The following is a 23,273-nucleotide window of genomic DNA, read 5'->3' as shown; positions in this document are numbered from 1 at the left end:
TTACTAATTGAATTAGAGAAATGATAAGTTAATGGTAAGAGTATCGCATGCCAATGTGAAGACATGGGATTGTTCCCCACCTGTGGCAAGTTGTTTTTCATCCATTTTGATTTCCATTAACTTATCATTTATTTAATTCATTTAGTAAGTAGAAGTAATTTCGCCTATGTTTTCCTTGGTTTCATTGTTTGTTGGCTTCTTATGATTAATAAAATCGAGCCCCTCGATTAACCCCCTTTCTTCTCGTTTATTACAGAACGAGGGTCTCGAATCTGGCAACATTGATGCCTTAAGGTAGCATGTGTGGGTTTATAGACCAGTTGCCTTCAACCAAAAAGATCACGTACTGGTGACGCTTGTCGCAGAAAGGATGTTCCACATCTACTGCCAAGGCTTGTGAGTGGTGGCGCTTGCTAACACTCCCAGTGTTAGTTCTAGTAGTAAAAACATAAATACTCCATGAAGTGGATGGGAAAACAACGCCACTGTAGCTCAGTTGGCAAGAGCATTGCACACGTAATGGGAAGACGCGAGATCGTTCCCCACCTGCTGAAAGTCGTTTTTTCACCCACTTTGATTTCCATTAACATCATTTCTTAATTCAATTAGTAAGTACAGTCGAATCTCGATAATTCGAACTCGAAGGGGCCCGAAAATTTGTTCGAATTAAAAGAAGTTCGAAATACAGGACGTATTTTTGAAGTATTCGAGCACCATAGCAACGATGCACGAACGGTGCGAGTCGTGAAATATCGCGGCGCGCAAGTTCATAATGAGCACAACTGCCCACGCCGGCCAACGCTCGGTTCCCGATAACGGCAAAAAACGAAACTTCAGGGAGCGGACGGACGGGTGGGCGCGCGCGCGGAGGCCTGTGGAATGTGAGGGAGGAGGGCGGCAGTGAAGCGGATTTGACCTCGGCAACTCTGCTGCTTCCATGGCAGTGGCTTCGGTGGCTCCCCTCCCCCTCTCTCCCAACTCCCTCGCAGCTCCCTCACCTTCGACGGTCTCCGCGCGCACCTGCCACCGTGCTGGCGTCACCCCGGCGCCAGCATAGCCCGCTCTCTGAAGTTCCGTTTTCTGCCGTTATCGGGAAGCGAGCGTTTGCCGCACTGGGCCTCCGCTGCTGAATTAAGGGGTCTCTCTAAAGCTTTTGCTCTATGGCAGTGTCAGAGCAACGCTGATCGAAGGTGCCGCCGCGTTATTTTGCGCGCTGCTGAGAGCATTGTCGGTCCGCAGTATGTTTGAATGAACCGTCGCAGATGCTTTCGCGTTCGAATTACCAAGCGTTTTTGCCCATTGAAATGCACATAACTTTGACGGGACCACAGCGTCAGTTCGAATAAACCAGCAGTTCGAATTAACGAGATTCGACTGTACCGTTTCCCCTATGTTTTCATTGGTGTACTTGTTGGTTGGCTTCTTATAATATGAATAATAAAATCGGGCCTCTCGGTTAACCCCCTTTCTTCTCGTTCACAACAAATAAATGTAGTATCTTGTGCTATTGTATATAAATTAACTCTAATGTGAGCATTTGATTTAGTTTGTGATGCTTCAAAAATAAAGGTGGCATAATGCATCGTTCTCCCTTCCTCAACTCAGCACTGGCTGTCCCTTTCCCAAAAATGCTGCTGCTTCAGAAGTCTGCACAGTACTGTGTTGCACATCTTGCATCAACTAGATAGTTCAAGATTCTCTCTGGCTTGTGCCTAATTTTCATCGTGTTTGAGTCACTGGTAATTGTTGTGGCATGTGAGCAGTGATCGTTCACAAAATGTACAACCAGATTTTTCAGTATGCCTGAAAGATTGTGCAAGGGCTGAATGCAAAAGAGGGAGGGCAAGGCTGATATTTCAGAGGTGAGTCTTTAACAACATTGGGGGGCCTTTTGCCCACCTCTGACCAGGGCGAGACAGCCATTCTTTTTTCTTGAGAAAGCAACTGGCAGGCACCTTGCTGTGCCAGCATTAGATTATAGAGTGCACTAGCCACTCAGGACAGCATTATTTGGATCAGATATGTGCACAACTGGCGCACCATATCCATTCTTCCCGATGGTTGTGTCTCCCCCAGGTTGATGCAGTAAAGGCCAACCTGCTGATGCAGAGTCTGGAGTATCTGATGGACCGCAAGGAGACCCTGGCCGACAGGCTACTGAACACCGAGGACCCCGAACAGAGCGCCGAGCTTGCTGAGCGCATAGACCAGCTGGACAAGCAGGTGGGACTCGCAGCTTGTTTGTGGGAACTATCACGAAAGGATAACACTCCTGGAGTTGAGCTTTAAACATGACGGCTACCACCCGCTATTTTGTTTGCACAAGGTCAATACATTGAACATGGTGTGAGGCAAAAGAGAGCAGCTTGAGTGGTGAGGGCAGAGGCATGTAATGACAGGTTCTTGTGAGATTATTGCGCATGCAACGGCTACCTTGGTGCGAATAACAGACAGAGCTGTTTATACACAAAATGCTATCTTTTCACGCTAAACTCTCACAAAAGGGAATAACCTATATTTACAACACAGTAGTACTTTTGCAGAAAACATTGTTATACACTCGAGTCCCGCTACAACAAAATTCATGGGACACATGAAACAGTTCATTGTGGCGGAACTTCATTGACGTGAAATTAGTCAAACGGGAAAGCCGCGAACGAAACTGAAACCATCGACTGGGAAATCTTCGTAATGGCGTGGGGGCAAAGATTGAGACGTACCGAAGGCAGTCGATAAAGTGTCGACTTCATGAGAGAATGCATGTCACGCTGCTGTTACAGCATTTTTTGTACATTGCGGGCGATGCTTAATGCAACGCGCATGCCCGGCCGATCGCGAAACACTCATCTTGCAGCACCGTCGCAATGAAGCGGTGTGAATTATCACAATTTCACTCCATATTTATGACAAAGTCGGCAAGCGGGATTTTAATTTCCAGAAGTTGGTCAGCCTGGATTTCTTGCGCTTCTTAGCAAGCAAAGGCGTTATGCGAGTCTCGCATTCTGTTAAAAGAGCCATCGCAGTGTCATTGTCATGGCCTCTGATAACTTTTCTGATGAGGTCAAAAGGATCCATTACTTTCAAAGCAGTCGCTGGAGTCGGTGTGTCTAGCAGGTTGTAATTTTCCCGAGACGACGAGACGTTGGCATCGTGTTGACAACACTGGCTGTGGAACGGCTGCGCTGGCGCCGTATCTTGAAAGCAATCTGCGACGTGCACAAAGTGCGCGGGCAATGCGGGCGTCATCTTCAAAGTTATCTGCGATGTCTACAAGTACAACTAGTGCCGGTAGAGTCGTGTGCGCTGTGCATTCGACGTTTAGTTTGCATTGAAGTGAGAGACGGCACAGAGGTCAATTCGCTTGCTGCTATGGCCGCGCCTCCTCACTCCAGCTTGTTGACACTGAGTTTCTGCGGTCATCGAGCGAGATTTTTTCATGTTTACCTGCGCGTGCGTGACACCGTACTTGGTAATTTAGTTAGTAAGCGAATGTTTACAAGTTTATACGGCCGATAAAACTACTATCCTTAGTTCGTATAGCTGTCTACTAATCTGCTATCGTAATCGATGCTTTGCCTTTCGGGCGAAACTGCGAAATTTCTTCCTTCCACTTTCTGCCTCAGCGATCAATGTGCCTTCACCTCGAGAGAGAGAAATTTACAATTCTTCGTTGGCGTAGCCATTTCAACCGGACACACACCACCGAAAACGGCAGCGATTGTGGTGATCCCGTGCAGTCTTGCGCAGGCGCGTGATGACCACATGTGGCTATACAGTAGCCGACGGATTTTTCGGACTCCAATAATTCGGACTTGATGGATATTCCGGACTTCATAGATGTACCGGCAGGATTCCCATAGAGCTAATGCATTTTCGCGACCGATTTTTCGGACGAATATAGGTGCCAATGTTCGATTTTCCGGACTGAATCGCTCGCTCCGAGCCACGCTACCCGATCTAGGAGGCCGCCATGTTGGATTTTCCGCTGGCTTGGCCGGGCTTAGCTTCCAGTGCCCCCCTGTATAGCCTTCAAGATTAGTACACGCACGGTATCCTCTAATCTCCGAGGCCATGCCCGCTCTTCCTTGGCCGACAAAACGTTCCCGAAAGCGGCACTTGCTTTTTTTTTTTTTTTTTTTTTTTCGGTCAGCTCGGCACTATCGTCATATCACTTTAAGCGGAAAGTGTCGGTTGCGCCGTACGCTGTGCGCGGGTGAAAGCTTGCGAGGGTCAGCCGGCAACCAATTTAATCTCACGCACGCGAGAAAGGAAGGCGGCCGGAGGCGCGCGCGGACTTCGTTTGCTCGCGGGGCAAGGGGAGAAGGCGGCGGAGACGGTGGGGAGTTGCATTCAGCTCTTGCGGCTGCTGCCGACGGAGCTGCCGCGCAGGCACCGTATCTTGAAAGCGATCTGCTATGTGGCCGAAGTGTGCGCCCGCGATCTGCGATGGGTACAAAGGACGTGCGCTGAGTGCCAGCAGCTTCGTATGCGCCGTTTTTTTTTCGTTTTTTTTCGACGTTCGCGTTGAAGCGAGAGAATAGACAGTGAGAAGGTCAATTTGCCCGCGGTCATCGAGCGAGATGTGTTCATGTAACCTGTGCGCGCGTGACACCGTGCTTATGTAGTTAGTAAGCGCATATTTACAACTTTATACGGCCGATAAAACTAACATCCTTACTTCGTATCGGTGTCTATTAATTTGCTATTGCAATCGATGCTCCGCCTTTTGGGCGAAACTACGACATTTTTCTTAAGCCGGCCTCATAATTTTTTTCTCTTGGGGATGGGGGGGAGAGTTTTTCGGTCTGTTCGGTTTTTCGGACTGCTCGATTTTTCGGACTATTTTTCAGTCCCCGCGAAGTCCGAAAAATCGGTCGGCTACTGTAGATTGCAGTGGCCTAAATTGGTACTTTGAATTTGATTTCGTTCGCGAAAACCTTGTTCAAGCAGACATACGATCGTCACAGCTTTGGATTACTTGGCAATTTGACTACAATTTGACTACTTGGCAGTTCCAATTTCAATTCAGTCCCAGTTTCGTTCTCAAAAAGTTTGTTGAATCGGAAATTCCGAATAAAACTCCTTCGTTATGAAGAGACCTTTCTTGTATTACTTTCTATGGGCAGCTGACAGGGAATCGGAAAATATTCGTCGTGGCGGAAATTTCAATGTAGCGGCGTTCATTTTAGGGGGATTCGACTGTAGCACGTAGGAACGAATCGACAGGATGCGATCAAAGTTATAGACTAGCTCTAAGTATTATGCCCCGCCCCCCTGTCAACGATGTAAGTAATAAAGTCACGGTGATTGTGTACATGCGGATTCACCCGGGGCGTTGCGTCGGCCCAGAGGACAGGGTGGTTGCCGAGGGCACAGTGGAGGACGAACTGCAGAGCCCTTTGTTGACGCTGTCTGCCTCGCCAAGCTCGGTTGTCGCAACCTGCATGGTCGACGAACAGGTCGGAACTGCATTCTCCGGGAGACGTTAGTAGTGCCGGGTGTGGATCAGCCTTTAGCAACGGTTGGCAGAGTTCAGGTTGTGAGGCAGGCCCAGGTCCTCTCGCCTGACCTTCATCTACCAAGCACAGCTCGACCGTCCGTCATCCGTGAACATCCCCGAAACAGTCTGGTGCCTTGGAATAGCAGGGCTGCCTCTTGGCTCTGTCTAGGGGTGCGCTGCCACCACCTCACGAACTGGCACCGCCTACTTGTCTTCAGCCTTCCGAGCCACGCACTACACTCTGTTCTCCGCGTGTGCTTCGTGCTTGCCTCTTCCTTTACTTCTCCCGTTTCAGTTTGCCGCCACCTGTCTTTTTTTCTAGGCTTTGCTTGTTGTGTCCGGGCTGTTGCTTTTTCCTTTGTGTTGCGTGTTCCTTCGTGCTTGTTCCATCTCGCAAGAGTACGAACCACTTCTAGCGGGCCTCAGAGCTGCGTCAGCCGTCGCCTCGCATAATCTAGCGCGATGCTGTGTGGATGCTCGGTTCGCAAAAAAGGGAGCACTGTGATCACTACGCACGCAAGAAAACACATTATTGACCTAAGTTTGTCGGGATAGGGGGAATGCCAACGGCCCTCTGTCTCGACACACCGAGCCCCGCGGTTGGCGCATGCCTGCGCATCAACCGCGGTCCGGTACAAGCTCGAGGAAACAATAGACGACAACCACGTGTACACTCGGAAAGCATTTATTACGACTGCAACTAACACTTCGAGCCGGCCAGCTAGCTATAGTTGACATCGCTGAGGGTTCCCTCGAAGAGAAAATACACTAGGTAAAGAAGGGCTTCCGACTTACCAACTGGGGAATACGGGGGGGGCCAAGAACGCGGTTGACTAACCACGTGCGGGAATACGGGAGCGGCGGCGGAGACATCCGCCATCGCCGCTTGCTGGAGACCCCAGAGACCCGGGCGATATCAGCGGGATCTCACGTGACCCACCCAGTGGCGCTGATAGCGCTTGCGATTCCCGCACGCCCCCCGCGGAAGGAAAGTTTGCCCTCTCCCAACTCTCCCTGGCACGCATGCGCTTGACGCGACATTCGCTGCCCGTGCGGCGGTTATGGGACACGAGGATTCCCACATCCCTCCACCCTTAAATATTGCCCTACGGCGGAGAAATCGCTGAACGACGGCATTGACAAAGTATCCGGGCAGATGCGATGGTAAACTCCGGCAGGAAATGTCCGAATCCACGTTGATAGGCAGCACTGTCCAGTGTGGCGGCCGCCCACATGTTGCAGCCGTCACAGTGGTTGACGATGACGGGGGCTGAAGATGGCTTGCCCTCAAGATGCGCGCCGCAATGTCCACCCGGGAACAGCGGGTCAGGACTTTCTCGAAGCGGCGCGCGCGCCGGCACGAAGAACCTCGCACCGACGCATCCTCGTGGCTGCCATGTACTGCTGCATCGCGCCGCGAACAGGGAGGGGCCGAGACAGCAGGCAGGGACGTGGACCATGGCAGCAATAGCAAGTCGAGGCGGCTTCACTCATTCTGCAAAGTCGTTCAAATGCACTCCACAAACACTTAGAATTAAGGCAGTAGAGGCCGCCGCAGCGTCGGCCGTCTGACACGATGCTGAACCACCCGTCTACCGCATAGCTTTATGCGGCAACGAGAAAAAAAAAAAAAAACCAATCCAGTTCGTTTGAATGAAGTTATTCGCTTCGACCGAATGTTTCCGGTCCGATACAGCGTGAAAGTGGGCGATGCTCGTATGAACAAAGTGCTCTCTGATCCCCCGAGATTTCGGTTATTCCGCCCGCAAAATATTGGGTTCATCTGAACAAAATAAGCTTTCTAATTCGAACGAGGTTTCTCCGCTCGGCGAGTATAGTAGAACTAGCGAATCCGGTTGCACCCGCTAAATGTCACAGTATGGTCGTCTTCGAACATGCAACCGGCAGCTCCGCAGAGCCTTAGGCCTAATCGCGTCTATGACGGATACCAATGCCACAAAAGGCCCATAAAGGGTTCCAATGAGCCGCCGCAAGGAGATGCAGGCCTAGCTAAGTGGTCCCCGCTCGCTGCTCAACACGCAGCTTTCGAGCAGACTCCTGGGACTGCGCCCCGCTGACGTCCTAGCCAGCGTTTCCGGCGCCCGGTTCCCAGAGCCAAAGATACAGAAAGGAGGCTATTTACATATGTACAGGGAAAATCGACCACCGCGTCGGCTGCTGCACTCACTCGCTTCGGGCGTACTCTTAAAAGAAAACTTGCTGCAAATCTCAGCGTCTACACGAGTTCGGCGACACTGGCGCAGCGTTAACTCGCCGTCAAGAAAGCACACACAGATCTAGCTAGCAATCACGCCTTCGGCTGAGGCCTAACGCTGGTCCGGACAAAGCCTTCAGGCTTCCTCGCATCCGAACCGATCGTCGTCTCGTTTTCTAAGAGCTTGCCCCATGTTGGGAACGCCAAAATGTCGGGAAATGGGGGGGTGCCAACGGCCCTCTGCCTCGACACACCGAGCCCCGCGGTTGGCGCATGCCTGCGCATCAACCGCGGTCCGGTACAAGCTCGAGGAAACAATAGACGACAACCACGTGTACACTCGGAAAGCATTTATTACGACTGCAACTAACACTTCGAGCAGGCCAGCTAGCTATAGTTGACATCGCTGAGGGTTCCCTCGAAGAGAATAATACACTAGGTAAAGAAGGGCTTCCGACTTACCAACTGGGGGAATACGGACGGCCGCGGCGTTTGCCGCGGCAAGAACGTGGTTGACTAACCACGTGCGGGAATACAGGAGCGGCGGCGGAGACTTCCGTCATCGCCGCTTGCTGGAGACCAAAGAGACCCGGGCGATATCAGCGGGATCTCACGTGACCCACCCGGTGGCGCTGATAGCGCTTGCGATTCCCGCGCGCCGCCCGCGGAAGGAAAGTTTGCCCTCTCCCAACTCTCCCTGGCACGCATGCGCTTGACGCGACGTTCGCTGCCCGTGCGGCGGTTATGGGACACGAGGATTCCCACAAGTTAAAGAAAACAGTTTGCCTCCTATGACACCCGGCACTGCACGAACTCCTGGTCCCAGGGCGGCACAGGAATCAATGGGGCTTCCGTGCCAAGACAAAAATGTAAAACAAAAAAGGGCACTGCTTGCACGTTGCTGCGGGAGAATGGCTTCCCGTGACACCCCACTAGGGAAAAGTGTCCTTGTGGCTATGGAGCATGCTCTCCCGATAACCGATGGACCCCCTCGTGAGAGCTAGGGCAATCTCCGTCGGCTTGGGTCTCCGATACATTCGGCTTAAGGCTCATTCACACCAGCGACTGACAGTGGTCGCAAATGGTCGGTTTTCTCAAAAAGCGACCATTTTGGGCCAGTCGCTCGCTGCTCGATTTGTCAGTCGCACGACCGTGGTCGCAAAGCTGCTCAACCAATCTGCGCCGAAAGTGAAGTTATGTGTTTTTATCTGGCGTCGGGTCCATGCCAAATGCAATGTCCGCGCCACCATATGCAGACTACAGGCTGGTAATTGGTGTCTTGTCTTGTGATGCTGGGACGCAGCAGTTGCAGCAACGTGTCGAATGTACGGGGTCGCATTCGCTGGAAGCTAAACAGCAGGAAAAGAAAGCGTAACACAAACCCTTTTTCCAGCTGCCGTTCGTTGGATGAGCACACCGCCCAAAGGTGAACAGCGGGTGATCAGCTTCGCTTTAAAATTATGCACCGAATCTCACCGCAATGGGGCTAGAAATTACAAGTTGCTCTCGATAATACTCATCATGCACCCAAAGTTCGGGCAGAAGGCGGCTTGCGTGGCCGGCCACTTCACGCGAGCGGAGGCACGGGCGCACCCACCAGCGTCGCGTTTCTTCGGAGGCTTCCACGCTGCCACAACCGACACCACGGCAGAGCACATCAGCACTGGGATGACATCTTCCTGTTCGCTCGAATCAAAATCTAGCCATCGCTCGAATCAAAATCCATGGCTGTTGCCGGAACGCGAAACCAATTTACACAGTGCCACCGAAGTGTGCGCGAACTGCGTACATTCCTAGAGTTCTCGCTGAGAACGATAATCTCCGGGATTGCGACTTGCGGGTCGTGCTCAGCCGGGCTTCCCGGTGTGAACGTCGGTCGCCTTCGGTCGCTTTTTGGTCGCGAGTCGGACCTCCTCAAGTCGCCGGTGTGAATGAGCCTTTAGTGTAGCACCACTCTTCTCTAGGCACCACTCTTCAGCTTCGCGTTTGAAAAAGGAGCAACACAAGCTATGCACTTTCCAAAGGTGCAAGACACTCCAGACGAGCTCAAGTCCAAGTGATGCCCGAACAAAGGGGCTGGCGGATGAGAGGAAAAAATGTGTACATACCCAGCAATACCCCTAAGAGGTCTCCTCGCGCTCACTCTGCCAGTCACATTGTTGCGGCTGGCGGCATGAGCGCCGCTGCCACAAATCGGTCTGTGAAAAGTCCACCCCTGACAACCTTTGTGAGTGGAAAGGGAGATATGTAGGGACGGACAAAACACTGTATTTGCACAATAGTAAGTTAACTCGAATGTGCATACTCGTGGGTGCATTCCATAATGAAAACTTATTAATCGCTGGCGTGGTCACTGAACTACTCGTCTTCACTTGTGCCATTGTCCTCACTAGTACTGCCATCGTCATCGCTGCTGCAATCCTACACCACGTCATCGTCCAGTGACATTCCGCACTTTGCAAATGACCGCAGCTTGACATCTTGTGGAACGGCCGCCTATGCTGAAAGAACCCAACCACACACCGCCGTCAGGGAGGCTCTTTTGACAGGTCCAGTCGGATGAAATTCACGGTCTTCTGCCACCAGCTGCTCGGTGTGCTCATGATAGAGCAGGTCCTTAAAAGGCTTGTTCAAATCAACACAGTAACTGCAGCTGCCCCATGAAGCCGCCGGCAATTACGAGCATGTCTGTACGTTCTCTCCGCAGCTCCGCTTTCACCTTGGCTGTGAGGTGGCCTCGAAAGAAGTTCAGCATAAGGAGGTTGGGAACATAATCTTTGAGGGACGCCCCCATCCTCGTGAGCCGCACCAGGCGGTACCATTCGACCACCATGTCATTCGTAATGTAGCCCTTCTCTTTGACTCTCACAACTACACTTTTGGGGGACGCTTCCGATGGCATTTTTTTTTGCTTGAAGACAATGTATGGGCAGAGTTTGGCACCATCCGCCAAGCATGAGAGGATAACAGTAAACAGAAGCTTTTCATTTCTGGTCGTGAGGAGTTTCACCTCACGAGCGCCCTTCACACTCGCCGTCGTGTTACTTGTCCTGTCAAAATAGACGGGAGTCTGGTCGGCATTGCTGATCTGGCCAAGCAACTATTGCCATGAGTCGCACAGCTTCAGAAAGTGTCTATAGAAGGCGAGGTCTTTCTCCTCATATGCGCAGGCTGCTCCTGGCGCACGCTGGTACGCCAATGCACAGAGAAGCCAGCCCTCTTCATAAACTGCGATGCTCAAGCCCCGCTGGCCTTGAAATTTGTCCTGGCTATTATACCCGCTTCCGAAGTGAAGACCCAAGCTTGTTTCATGACCATGTCGCATGTCACTGGTAGGGACCAATTACATATTTCAACGATGTTTGCTACAAGCTTGGCCTCCAGCTCCAAAAAGTGTCCCAACTTCAACCGCGGTAACCTTTTCGCTTGCTGTCACAGCTGAAAACTTTGCCTCGCTGCAGCCGCCACTCCCACACCACCCGTTCAGATACGTCGCACTTGTGACCCGCCGCACAGTTTTTTTGTTTCTTCGGTGTAAAGAATGGCAGCCCTCTTCAACGCTGCCATGAAGGAGCGCTGAAGGATTAGTGGACCCGGAGCACTCATGACAATTGACGAAGCACGACAGTAACACGTGGCTGGCTGTCAAGTCAAACACTTCAAATAAAGAGCTATAGAGAAAGAGAAACACGTGAGTGGTGTCGGCTCTTCCGTCAACTATCGATGCTCCCCAGAAGCGCTGCCGTTCCGAGAATCAATGCCCTTGAGGAGGGCTAGTTAAGGTGTAAAAGGAAACCTGGGGAAGAGGGTAACTTGTAATTGTCCGTAGCTCTCTTAATATGAGATGCTTCACTTAAATTGTGGTGCTAATATAGTATCTGTACCCTACGTGTCTACAAAATTTGTCCAAACTGTGTCACGGACACTTTAACAATATATCCGATATAACAGTAAGCAGCCAATGTACCGTCAACTTTTGCTAGTGTTTTATGGCTAAATAAACCACTTATTACAATTATCCGCTGCGGCGGTATCGGTTATACAGTAGAACCTCACGGATACGTTTTTTACTGGCCCGCAAAAAAGAATTGGAAGATCCGGGAAACGTAAGAGCCGAGAAACAGGAAGAACTCAGAAATGACAGTAGTGGTGAACTGTACACAATTCTATTTTAATTATACTTGAAAAAAGTCGCAGTTTCGCCGAAAGGGGGGGCCGAAGCCCTTCTTTCTGCGGCCATACCAGCTAAGCAGTGGAGAAATATAACCTCCGTGCTCGCAGGGATGCGAAATGGTCTCGCTTTTTAGACAGTGTCGTTTACAGGTGCTTGCAAGTTGAAATAGTTTAGGTGTCTGCCTCGAGCAAGACATTTGGGGTGTCCATGGAAAGAAATGTGAGCAACAAACAAATACAAAGAAACATTACGCTTTATAGGCAACATGGAGCTTCCTCTTCGTCCATGGTGTCCTCGGCATCAGCATCTCTTGTGCGCACCACTCTATATACAGCGTGCGTGGCGGTAGAATCTATGCAAGATAGTAACAGTGCGGGCTGAGAGCCAGCAGCGACATTTTAGCTCATACGATGCCAGTTGATAAAATGATTGGTTGATGGGCGGAATGGTTAATTTTGGGGCTTTCACTATAACTACTTTTCAGAATGACGAACAATTTGCCGCAGTCCCCTGAAGTTCGTTATATCGAGATTTCACTTTAATGCTCTAGTATAATAAACAAAACGGTGTAACTTCTTTCTTATTTGTTTACATGTTCATTTGTCAATGAAGCACCCGTTGTGGTTGCTCAGTGGCTATGGTGTTGGTCTGCTCAGCGCGAGGTCGCAGGATCGAATCTCGGCCACGGAGGCCGTATTTCGATGGGGGAAAAATGCGAAAACACCCGTGTGCTTAGATTTAGGTGCACGTTAAACAACCCCAGGTGGTCGAAATTATTCCGGAGTCTCCGACTACGGCGTGCCTCATAATCAGATCGTGGTTTTCGCTCGTAAAGCCTGATTATTTAATTTTAAAAATTTAGTTTGTCAACAAAGTGTCTAGTGGAAACCTGACAGTAAAATCTTTCACTAACAAAGAATCTCTGTGCGGGTAGTGTCTTCACAATAACCCGAGAACTGGACCATTCTTCATTGTCTTATAGGCTAATTGGCCGGGCCGGGTCAGGCCAGGTCGGGCCCAAATCTCGGGCTTGGGCAGGCCAGTGCATGGAACTTGCAGAACGACTGTACCACTGAGCACGTCTGTACCACTGAGCACGTCCTCACTGCTGCAGATGCTCCCGCAATTTCTTCTTAAAATGTTACTCGGTCGGCTTTGCACAGTGGCTATATGTACGCAGAAGTTATTGGGATAGAAAACTGGCTCATAAGCCCTGGTTTGTCGCACTTTGATGTTTCATAGTTTATAAAGCCTGCGTTTTTTGCCATTCCAATTGTGGAACCTTCTGTGTGCTATGTCAGAGAGCTGTCAAACTCTGCTGCAGTGTCTCTCATGGGCTACAAGTTAGAGGAGCAGCACATCTTACCGTGACTTTTGCTTGCTAAGTGTGCCTTGTGCTAAGCTTATCTACAAAACTGAGTTACGATTTGGGACACAGTGAATGTAGGTGCCTTTTTCAGTCATTGAAATAAGGATAGAATGAAGCTTGAATGCTCTAAGAAAGACAACAAAGCTGTTTCTCCTTCCCAGTAAGAGCATAACTCAATGTGCTAGCTGTGGCTTGTGCAACCCAGCTTACTTTGTCACTTGATATTAATGGTGGTGCAGCACAGTCTGTTTGACTGCAGTGCAACAGACATATACAGATGTACTCTTAGATTGAATGTCCTTTGGCATTCCCGAGCTGCTGCTTCTCTAACTCCCTCACATGCTGCACCATCCTTTCCTTCTCACTGCGATATAAACAGTGAGCCCTATGTGTAGCAGTAGCAGAGACTGTCAAGACATTCAGCATTTCAGTATACTCTCTCTTAACTGAGCGGCCCTGGAAATCTGTCTTATCAGAAGCTCATATTAGCAAGTGTGGTTTGCTTCTGTGAGGAACTTCACAGATTCCCTAAGTGTCCAGCTGCTCAGGAGATTTGGTTTAAGAGAATTGGTCTCAAGGGGAATATACTTTAATGTCAAGATGAAAAAAAAAACAAGGTTTCCTAGTGCACAGAAATGTAATGGGTAAAGGAGGCAGCCAATTTAACCTAATCTGCTGACTGCAGGTGCTCATTTGTTTTTTTATTTTTTCTTGCGCTAAGTACCATAGGAAGCGACAGGGATGAAACGAACACTGAATATGAAGTGGACACGATGACACACGGAAGCTTACATGCGGAAGCTTCTTGCTTCCAGAAGCAAGAAAAAATGGATGCACACCAACTAGCCCAATTCATAGCTCTTCTAAATGACTGCAGGTGGCTGAGACACGCAACATGAGCCTGGAGCAGCTGCTGGAGCAGTCGTCACGCCCCATCGACTGGCTGCGCATTGCAAAGGAGGACATGCGCGCAAACCGGACGGCATTTGGTTGCGAGATGAGGTGGCGCCACCTGCTTGATGTGCGCCTAAACCAGAGCCCCTGGACAGAAGCGGAGGACGAGCGCCTGCGAGCCCTGGCCACTAAATGGGGCGAGCGCAACTGGGACCAGGTGGGTCTTCATATTCCGTGTCGTTGAAAATGCGGCATCGGCGTCCATGGGGGAGAAAATCGTCCCCACCCATCCCGACCCCCGATCGCACAGGCCTTCCGCGTGGCACAAGGTGTTAGTGAAAAATTGAATTTCTCACAGTGAAATCCGTCAGAAAAATGGCAAGGTACGACTTAACCACAACCTACATACGTGGCATCTGATTGTACTTTGAATGCACGAAAAGACATAATTCTGTTACGAGGAAACTCTAATACAAACCCGTTTTCCAGTATTTACATCGGCACACTCGGGTAATGTGCTTGCGGAAATCATATCCAGATGGTGTTCGCATCTTCGGCAGGTCAAATTGGGACTTCGCCTGCCGAATGCGTTTTGGACACAGTGCCCCCATCGGGGCAATAGCAAACAATTACTAAAATAATAAAAAGGTACTAGGGCCTTCACATTTTAATATAAGACGACTTATATTGCCCCTGGAAAAATGTCTTCCCAGCAATGCATTTCTGTTAAAAGTGAAGCCGGCTTTAAGGAGATCGGTGTAAGCTTGGTCTTTGTAAGCTGGCTTTCCCACTTTCTGTGTTGCAGTGAAGCCTACTCAAAGAAAAATGCGATGCGAACGGGGCCCGATAACGCAACCGTGTTCCACTTTTAAAGGCGAAGCTGAAGCGTACTCCAATTTTTTTTGAAAGCATTGCGTCAGTGCCAGGGCAATGAGTGTGCCCCACAGTTCTCACCACTTGCAAGCGTGTTGCTGTGATTACCTGATTATTGGGCATGAGGGCCGCCAGTGGAAGCGCCGGAGCTGCAATCATTGGATCACATGACATCGCTTCACTGTAGCTAGGCTGCGGTATGTGGCGGGAGCATGCACGGGGATTTTATCCTACAATATAAGAAGTTTATTTAATTTTTATTGTTCATAATAGTTGCACGCCCCTTCTTGTCACTGAATAGTACTGAATGCTGTATTACAACAGAATAGCAACTAAATGATTTTTACTATGCTCCTAACGGAATATATATCCAGTCAATGGCCACAATTTGTTCTCGTTTTGATTGGGTGATTCGTTCAGAATGGAGCGACAAGATCCCTCCACTAAATTCCTTTATCTTTAACTTAACCCCATAATTTTTCATCAGCTGCCAAGTAGACAGTCTTGACTACTACTTAAACAAGCAGAGGATAAAATTATCTAAGTATTACAGTAAAAAAACAAGAATACTACCATCCTACTCTCATACTCAGTCCCCGTCCCAATATTGTCATGGGACAGTTATCCAAGCACACGCACGAGGACGCAGTGAAAGGAACATGATAAAGACGCGCTTCGGCTCGTGTGTGGATTTCGCGATATCGTAACACATGTGCTACTATAAATATTTTTCCTCTCGCCTTCCTTGTTACATTTTAGTGGAGGCGTGGGGTAACGCCATGGCACATGAAACTTCGCAGTGAATTCCTCGTGCAACCCAAGGCAATTGCGACGCATACTGAACTACTGAATACAGTAAGAGCTGGTTAAGGGGGGAGGAGGGGAGGAAAAATAACATTTTTGTTTCTTGGCAGAAAGGGCTGAAATTTGACACACACACACACTGTACATTGCAATAGAGAGGCAAATCTAAAATTTCGTTAAGATATCTTTTTTAGTTTTTGTTTTATAAGAATTTACAAAAGTTTACAAGTTCCTTGCTCGTGGAAAGCCTGGCTCAATAACGAAACATGCCAGGGAGCTGCCTTTAGTTTTAATCTATGCTCAAAAGAGCACTACAGGGTACAACAGTTCCAAAATTTTTATAACCCCTTTATTTTTTGTTTTACACAGAACATCATGTTCACCTTTACTGATTGTACCAGAACTTGTCACTCACAAATTACCATGTAGAAAAAAAAGTAAGCCATCAACAAGATATTGAAGACTGCCATACCCTCAAGCACACTTCAGGGAATACATAAAAACAAACGGGATCAAAATCGGCCGAGCCATTGTTGTGCTATACTGTCCACGAGTGTGGTGACCAACAAAAAAAAAAAAAATGAGAGAACGGGCTGTAAAGTTTTGCAAGCAGTGCAGATTTATTAGAACGCATCAGGGCTGTAATATTTGGCATCATTGCTGTCAGGCAACTTCTTGCGCCTTTGCCTCTTCGTTTGGTGGGCGTTTAAAATTTCATAGCCTGGCTGGTCCATCAAATTGAGCTTCCGTTCAGTTGCGAACACCGCACGAAGGGAGTCGCGAACGCTGCATGCTCGTGCTTCTGCCATCACCGCTGACACGAAACGCGGCTCGAGGCGCGTCCGAATGGTGCGCCGTTCGGGCGACTATTTGTCCAGTGAATCTTTGGTTATCACACTGGCTCGTCGATGGTTGGGGATCGCTCGGAGGCGGCATGTCCGTGTCGCATGATGCATCAGAAACTGACTACACAGTCTTTGCCGGTGATGGTGACCTTCGACTCGCGTCGATACGATCTCAGCTGATTCGCAGTGGCCGTACGCCGAGGTGCGGGAGCCTCCGTTGGCGCGTCTTCCGTTGACTGCGTTATCAGTGCCGATGACACAGGGTGATTGTCGGTTTCGCTGCTCGAGTCACACGGTGCAAGATAGTGTGGCACGTAATCCACGATGCAAGGTAGCGCGGCACGTTCAGTCGGGTGCTCCTCCGCGTCGCCCACTAATTGTCGTATTTTTCTCGCCGTAGGAGGCTCGCGCTTCTGTATTTTGAAGGCGTGCTTCGTCCAAAATTTCTTCTTGAATGAGCGACGATCCATCACTAACCTGGGAGCTCTCAGCAATCCGAAATCTGCGTGTCAAGTGAAGATGCCGGCGTGGTTTGCGAAGTAGACAACTGCGGTCGCCATCTTGCCCGCTGCCGCAGCAGTAACCAGTGGGGAGACTCCTTTCAGCACGGCAGCCAATCGGAGGCCCGCTTTCCTCGAAGGACCCGTGAGGCTACCTCCAGCAGACCCGCGCTTCTTTTGTGTTTTTGCGTTTGTTACAAGATTGAGAAGCGGAACGAATTGAGAACGACAAGTTGAGAAGCGGAACGGTGAAACTTTGAGCTTTCGAACGATACCAAGATGGCTGTGCTCGGTGGCGGGAAATACGAGATATGCCTCCGTGAACTGCGGTGATTTTGCGCAATTTAAAGCTGTTTTCTCGCCCTGCGCACTGACAAATTAATTTTTTTTCAGGCACTTTTCGTGCATTTTCAGCCAAACTATTTGATACAGCATAGATAAGGCATTGCAGATACCGAAATGCGTGGTTTCCAAAAATAGATTTTTCTCGCGATTTTTGCGATCTGATCCCCACGTCCCCCCTTGATTCAAACTTCACAGGCACTCTTAGCTAGTTTGAATTAAACCGAATTTGAACTAACGAAAGTCATTAAAAAACATCCAGAAATGAGACCCGGTTGCTAGAAAGCACTTGTGACTCACAATATTTATTGACCAAAGTAATCTGTGATCACTTTTTGCTTCTTTTCTTTAAAAGCGATGGTCATCAGTTCGTCTTCCAAAGTGGAAACGTGACGCATAGCTTCATCTTCACCCTCCTTGAAGTTGGAAAATAGACGACAGACACCGAGCACCTCCGTCACACTCGCAGACGGATTTGGCGGACTCGATGGGTATTCCGGACTTCATAAATGCACCGTCAGAGTTTCCATAGTACTAATGCAATTTTGCGACTGATTTTTCGTACGAATTTAGGCCCCAAAGTTCGATTTTCCGGACTGAATCGCTCGTTCCGAGCCAGAAATGCGCCTGGAGTCTCCATATAATTGATATCGGAATAAAGACAGATTGGAATAGTTTTACATTATACCAACCCAGGGTTTACTGCAGTTCTCTGGGTCTCTGTGGTGACATATGGTGACCAAGAAATTATGTTAGCGCGTCGATTGGAACTCATAATTTGAGAACATTTTCTGCTATCGTCATGAGCGTCCGTGTGGGAATATATAGTTCGATTGTAGTTCCACCGATGATTTCGGCTATACGGGAAAACAAACACCGTGCCGCCGTTCGACCCACTCTTCCATATTCTAGCACGCTATAGCTACAAAGCGGGCTTCTTCTACGTGCTTTGTGTTGGCTTATTCTCTATTTGTCATGGTTTCGAAGTGTCCTGCCATATTCCATTATTCCACCAAAATTCAAATTGGCCTGCTCTAAACTGCTCCAAAATGAAATTTACTCTTCTGCTCCAAGTTGCTCTAAAGTGCAATTTTGTCTGCTCCAAACTGCTCCAAGACTCAATTTTACTTTCTCCAAAAATTGCTCCGAAATGACTTTGGGCAGTCCCACTCCTGTACTACTTATTGCTTTTTTGTTTTTCGTATTTTATGTAGAACAATTCCACTCTTGTAAATTGTTAGTTTTTGCAAAACTGGACTGTAAAACCGTTGCCATGTACGTGAGCCCTAAGGCACTTTCAAGCGGTTTGTTCCAGCGTTTCGCCTTAGGGACCTTGGGGACCTTATTGTCCTTGGAAATAAATAATGATTGATTGATTATATTTAGAAATTATGGGGTTTTAGATGCCAAAACCACAATCAGGCACGCCGTAGTGGGGGACTCCGGAAATTTGGACCACCTGGGGTTCTTTAACGTGCACCTAAATCGAAGTACACGGGTGTTTTCGCATTTCGCCCCCATCGAAATGCGGCTGCCATGGCCGGGATTCGATCCCGCTACCTCGTGCTCAGCAGCCACACCATAGCCTCTGAGCAACCACGGCGGGTGATTGATTATATTTGCTGTCGGATCACTGAACTTGTGTTCCTAATTATAAGACGTGTGTTTGTGTCTTCAGAATAAATATCTTTTTTGCAGGGTAGGGTTGGCACGTGCATTGGCATTCATTCCATGTTAATGTAGTTTCCCGTTTCCTTTGAGGACAAATATTTTGCTTGTTATTCAAGCAGCATGTTTGTCAAGTGTGTTTTTATGCATATAGTTTTCCATCAGTAGGTCTTGCCAAATGCAAACGGGGGGGAAAGAAACAACTAAGCTTGCTGTTTGCCACTGTTACCCAAAATTTCAAAATGTACCGACTCACCCAAAAAGAAGTATTAATGACGCTGTACACAAATAAAACATATTTACCCAATCTGCTGCCTTGTTCTCTGATTTACATGAATTCTTACTAAAAAATATGCAGCGCAACATTCCGTTCATGTTTGCGTCTTCCTCGCTTGACAGAATGTGGAGTAATTGGTGCAGGGTCTTTTATTGGTCAGACTTCGGGCTCCTAAAAAAGTTTAATTTACCCGTTCTATGTACAGTTAGGCCTCCATATAACAAAGGCAATAAAATTGGCAGTTTTCTTCGTTATATAGAAATTTTGTTACTGAAATCGGAACTTTTATTGAAAATTTTTCTCGACGCAGGGAGGGGCGACAAAATTTTCCGAATTATCGGGCAATTGGAAAAAGCAAACTTTAATGCGAAAGACGTTATTTTGTCGAATTTGAGAGTCTGCAACGAAAGGTACAGTTTCATTCCGTGTCGGCGATATCTTCAAATCGGTGGTATGAAGTGAGGCCAACCACGCTTTCACGTCCGCTCCGCCCCCGCAGCTGATAGTGTGGCCCGCAATCGAACGAGGCTGTCATGAAAAGCGCCGGCAGTGGGGAGCAAATGCTTCGTCTGCCACTCACTTCAATGCATCTCCGAAACTCGAGATTACGCAACCTATAGCATAAAAGCACGGGAAGACGGCGCTTTCTACGAACCTTCAATCGCCAGGCGATTGAAGTGGCAGAAAAGTTGGGAGACCAAAAACAGTGGAGACGTACAAAAACAGAGTTCCCAATAGTGGTTCAGAAAGTTTGATGTTGCGAATTCTTTGTGTTATTTTACAAAAAAATAAGATAGGTAGGACTTAAGGCAAAATAAGAAGAGCTTCATGGTGCAATCCACCCCGTTTCAAAGGGAACGCTCATTGCTTCCATCCATCCATCCAAGCTGGATTACACGAGATGCGAATGTGAGATGCCATGCATGGAAAAGAAGAATTTGGAGGATGCTTAAGCTTCGCCTTTAAGAGTGGAATGCGGTAGCATTCAAAGATCCCATAGTGCTTCTCACGCTTCCCTGTAACTGTATCTTATGTAATCGTAATGTTTACCGGCAAATGCTGGTAGCGAATGCTATGCACGAAGGTGAGCTTTCTAGTAGAAACGTGTCTCTTGCACGGGCCGATCTTGTTATTGTTTGGCACTTGTAATATTTTCGTCTGAGAAGATATTACATGAAAGGCATGCATTGTCGGTGTTCTTGTTTCATGACGTTTGGGGGTGTCATTATCGAAATTCCGAGAAATTAATTTGTAAAGAATGTAAGACAAGTTATGAGCAACTTTAGTAGCAGAAGAACTTTAATGTCACATAGAATATATACGGCAATTTTCACTCATGGGATGCCAGTGCTGTCTATGGTGCCGGAAGCTGACACCGCATTTTCTGCGACATGGGGTCCTTAACGCTATCGCGTTAGTAAGGGAGCGCAAGAGAGTCGAGGGTCCCCCTAAATTATGGAGAAATGGAGTGCCTTTGTGCGCCATTAAATAATGCATGCCTTTTTTTTTACTTTTCTAAATAAATTTGGCCGTAAATTGCCTTCGCGTGCAATCAGGATATCAAACGAAAACTGCCTTCACTGTGTTTGTACGCTTTACCGCGCAGCGCATCTGTATTGCAGCGAAGCTGACTTAAAAAATCGGTTGTCATTGGGTAATACGTATTAAAAGTTTGCCCATTTTTCGTGCCAAAAAAACAAGAATAACGACTGCACATTAGGTGTCAATTTTGTTTGAGCTTTAATGCCATTTCAACGTTAGTTTACTTCTTTGAGACGCATAGAAAGTGGGTGCGCGTTTAAGTCTGGGGCGTGTAAAATTTGGCATATACTGCCCAGTGAATCAGCGGTGTGTTATGGCCTTTCTTCTGCATCTTGTTTAATTAAACCCGCCGGATAACTTGATCAATTTCGTTGATCTCGTCAGGGTCGAATTAACAGAAGTTGACTGTATTAAAGTTCGCTATATCAAGGTTTAACTGTATCCCTATTTTATTTGCCATATTCCTAGAATGAGAAGTGTTCACAATAATTGTCAAACCAAATAGATAGTCATTTGGTATGATCCGTAAGTGAGGCCCCGTGTGTGATGCAGGTGGCACAGGAGCTGAAGACCGGCCGCAGTGCGTTTCAGTGTGCCGCACACTACTCGAGCCGGCTCGTGACGCGCCACAACATGGGCCCATTTTCAGAAGAGGAGAACCACCGACTGCAGCAGCTCATCTCCGTGTGCACCGAGGGAGATGACATCGCCTGGTCACAGGTGTGTCTTTTCGAATGCACGGGTGTGCTTTGGCATAAAAATGTCCAGCAGCCTCCATGGATGTAGCTTCTAGCTCATGTATACATTGTGGCTGAAGCAGCGAATTGGCAAAACTTTTAAAGCATGCCTTTTTAATCTTTCCCTACCATGAGGAAAACGGGTGTTTTTTTGTATGTCACGGCAGATGCTTATTTCTGAAGGAACTACTGCACTCAATGTTTAATGTAATACATAAACAGAAAGCAAAATGAATGCAGTTTTCACGCATGAATGTTTTAATAATGAGGTATATGTCATCAAAAATGTATAAATTGGTAAAATCAAGATTGTGCGCTAAAATTGAACACATTTTGTAAAGAAACGCTTGCATCCACTAAGAAATAAGTGTTACGAAAATTATGAGCTACACAAAATGTATTACCGTCTGTTAGGCACTATCTGCGAAAAAAATCCAAATTTTTCATTCAACAGGTATTTCGCTACAAAAATTTAACTGAAGTCGAGAGTATGACGGAAGCCCGTCTGGTTGGGATGATGCATACTTAAAAGGAAGGGATCGAGACACCGACCAAAAATGGTTGAAATATATTTAAAAATACGTTAATGTTTCGGCTCCCCCACGGGAGCCTTGTTCACAATGAAATATGCGGCAGAGCTTGCGCCCTTTTTATGTGCGGCTCAAGACATGACCAAGGCATTTGGCATGCATGGACGGCAGATTTCCTTCGATGCGATTAAGAGTGTGTGCCATGGTTTGGATGATTAAGGATTCAAGGTACAGACGCGCAGAATGATTTCGTTCCCTGGCGACCACACGAGCTTTGTCCCTGTTAATCGTGTGTGACGTAGTTGCGCAGTGTTCGGCTATGGCATTCGACGCAACGTGTCGTCTTTGGACGTCATTCCTATGCTGTTGAAGTCTTTTCTTGAAGTTTCCGGTTTCTCCGACGTAGACATAGGTAGACATAGAGACAGTCTGCACACGGAATGACGTACACCACACCTGGGAACTTGTCCTTTTCCAAAGGGTCTTTTACGCGCACGAGCTCGTGCCTGACTTTCCGGGAGGGAACGTGCGCAGCCTGCACGTCATATGAGCGCAGAACTCGTGAAAGGGTCTCGCTTACGCCTGGGACGTAAGGTATCGCAGCCCGACAAATTTAACTGCTAGCACTACAGTTGGGCGCGCCGGGCTGCGGCCGCTGATGTTCCGGGCTGGTTTGCGTCGTCGCCGTTTTTAGACTCGAAGTCCGACGAAAAGTCAGTGTCCTCTGACTCGCTGCTATTCAATGTATTGATAAGATCAGCCGCAGAGGCAGCGGAACCGGGAGATCGCAGTGCGCGCGCCGTTTTCGGGGCCGGACATTTTTGCATTCTGCTTTGACGATCGCGAAACTTCGGAGCGCGTTTAAAAATCCCCGCTTGGTGGGAAAAAAGCGAACTGTTTAGAAAACAAAAATATAGTTTCTCCTCTGCACAGTGTATCCGTGAGCGGTGCTCTAGGTCTCGAAAGCGGCGATTACAAACCATAAGGGCTAACTATGCCCAGT

General features: G+C 48.3%; 1 protein-coding gene across 2 annotated transcripts in view; it reads left to right on the top strand.

The window, feature by feature from the left end:
• LOC119453416 (snRNA-activating protein complex subunit 4) overlaps nucleotides 1–23,273 on the top strand; it is a 73,604-nt gene that overhangs the window by 23,095 nt on the left and 27,236 nt on the right. Inside the window, exons 4-6 of one of the 2 annotated variants that reach the window (XM_037715443.2) lie at nucleotides 2,077–2,223; nucleotides 14,136–14,369; nucleotides 21,556–21,723. In XM_037715443.2, the coding sequence (XP_037571371.1) occupies nucleotides 2,077–2,223; nucleotides 14,136–14,369; nucleotides 21,556–21,723 (549 nt within the window). The remainder of the gene's footprint in view (nucleotides 1–2,076; nucleotides 2,224–14,135; nucleotides 14,370–21,555; nucleotides 21,724–23,273) is intronic. The other variant, XM_049668110.1, reaches the window with a different exon arrangement.

This window comes from Dermacentor silvarum, chromosome 5 (genome assembly GCF_013339745.2).
Source record: "Dermacentor silvarum isolate Dsil-2018 chromosome 5, BIME_Dsil_1.4, whole genome shotgun sequence".
In the NCBI taxonomy this organism is placed as follows: Eukaryota; Metazoa; Arthropoda; class Arachnida; order Ixodida; family Ixodidae; genus Dermacentor; species Dermacentor silvarum.
The sequence above is the reverse complement of the archived record's forward strand: the minus strand, read 5'-3'. Positions and strand labels throughout refer to the sequence as shown.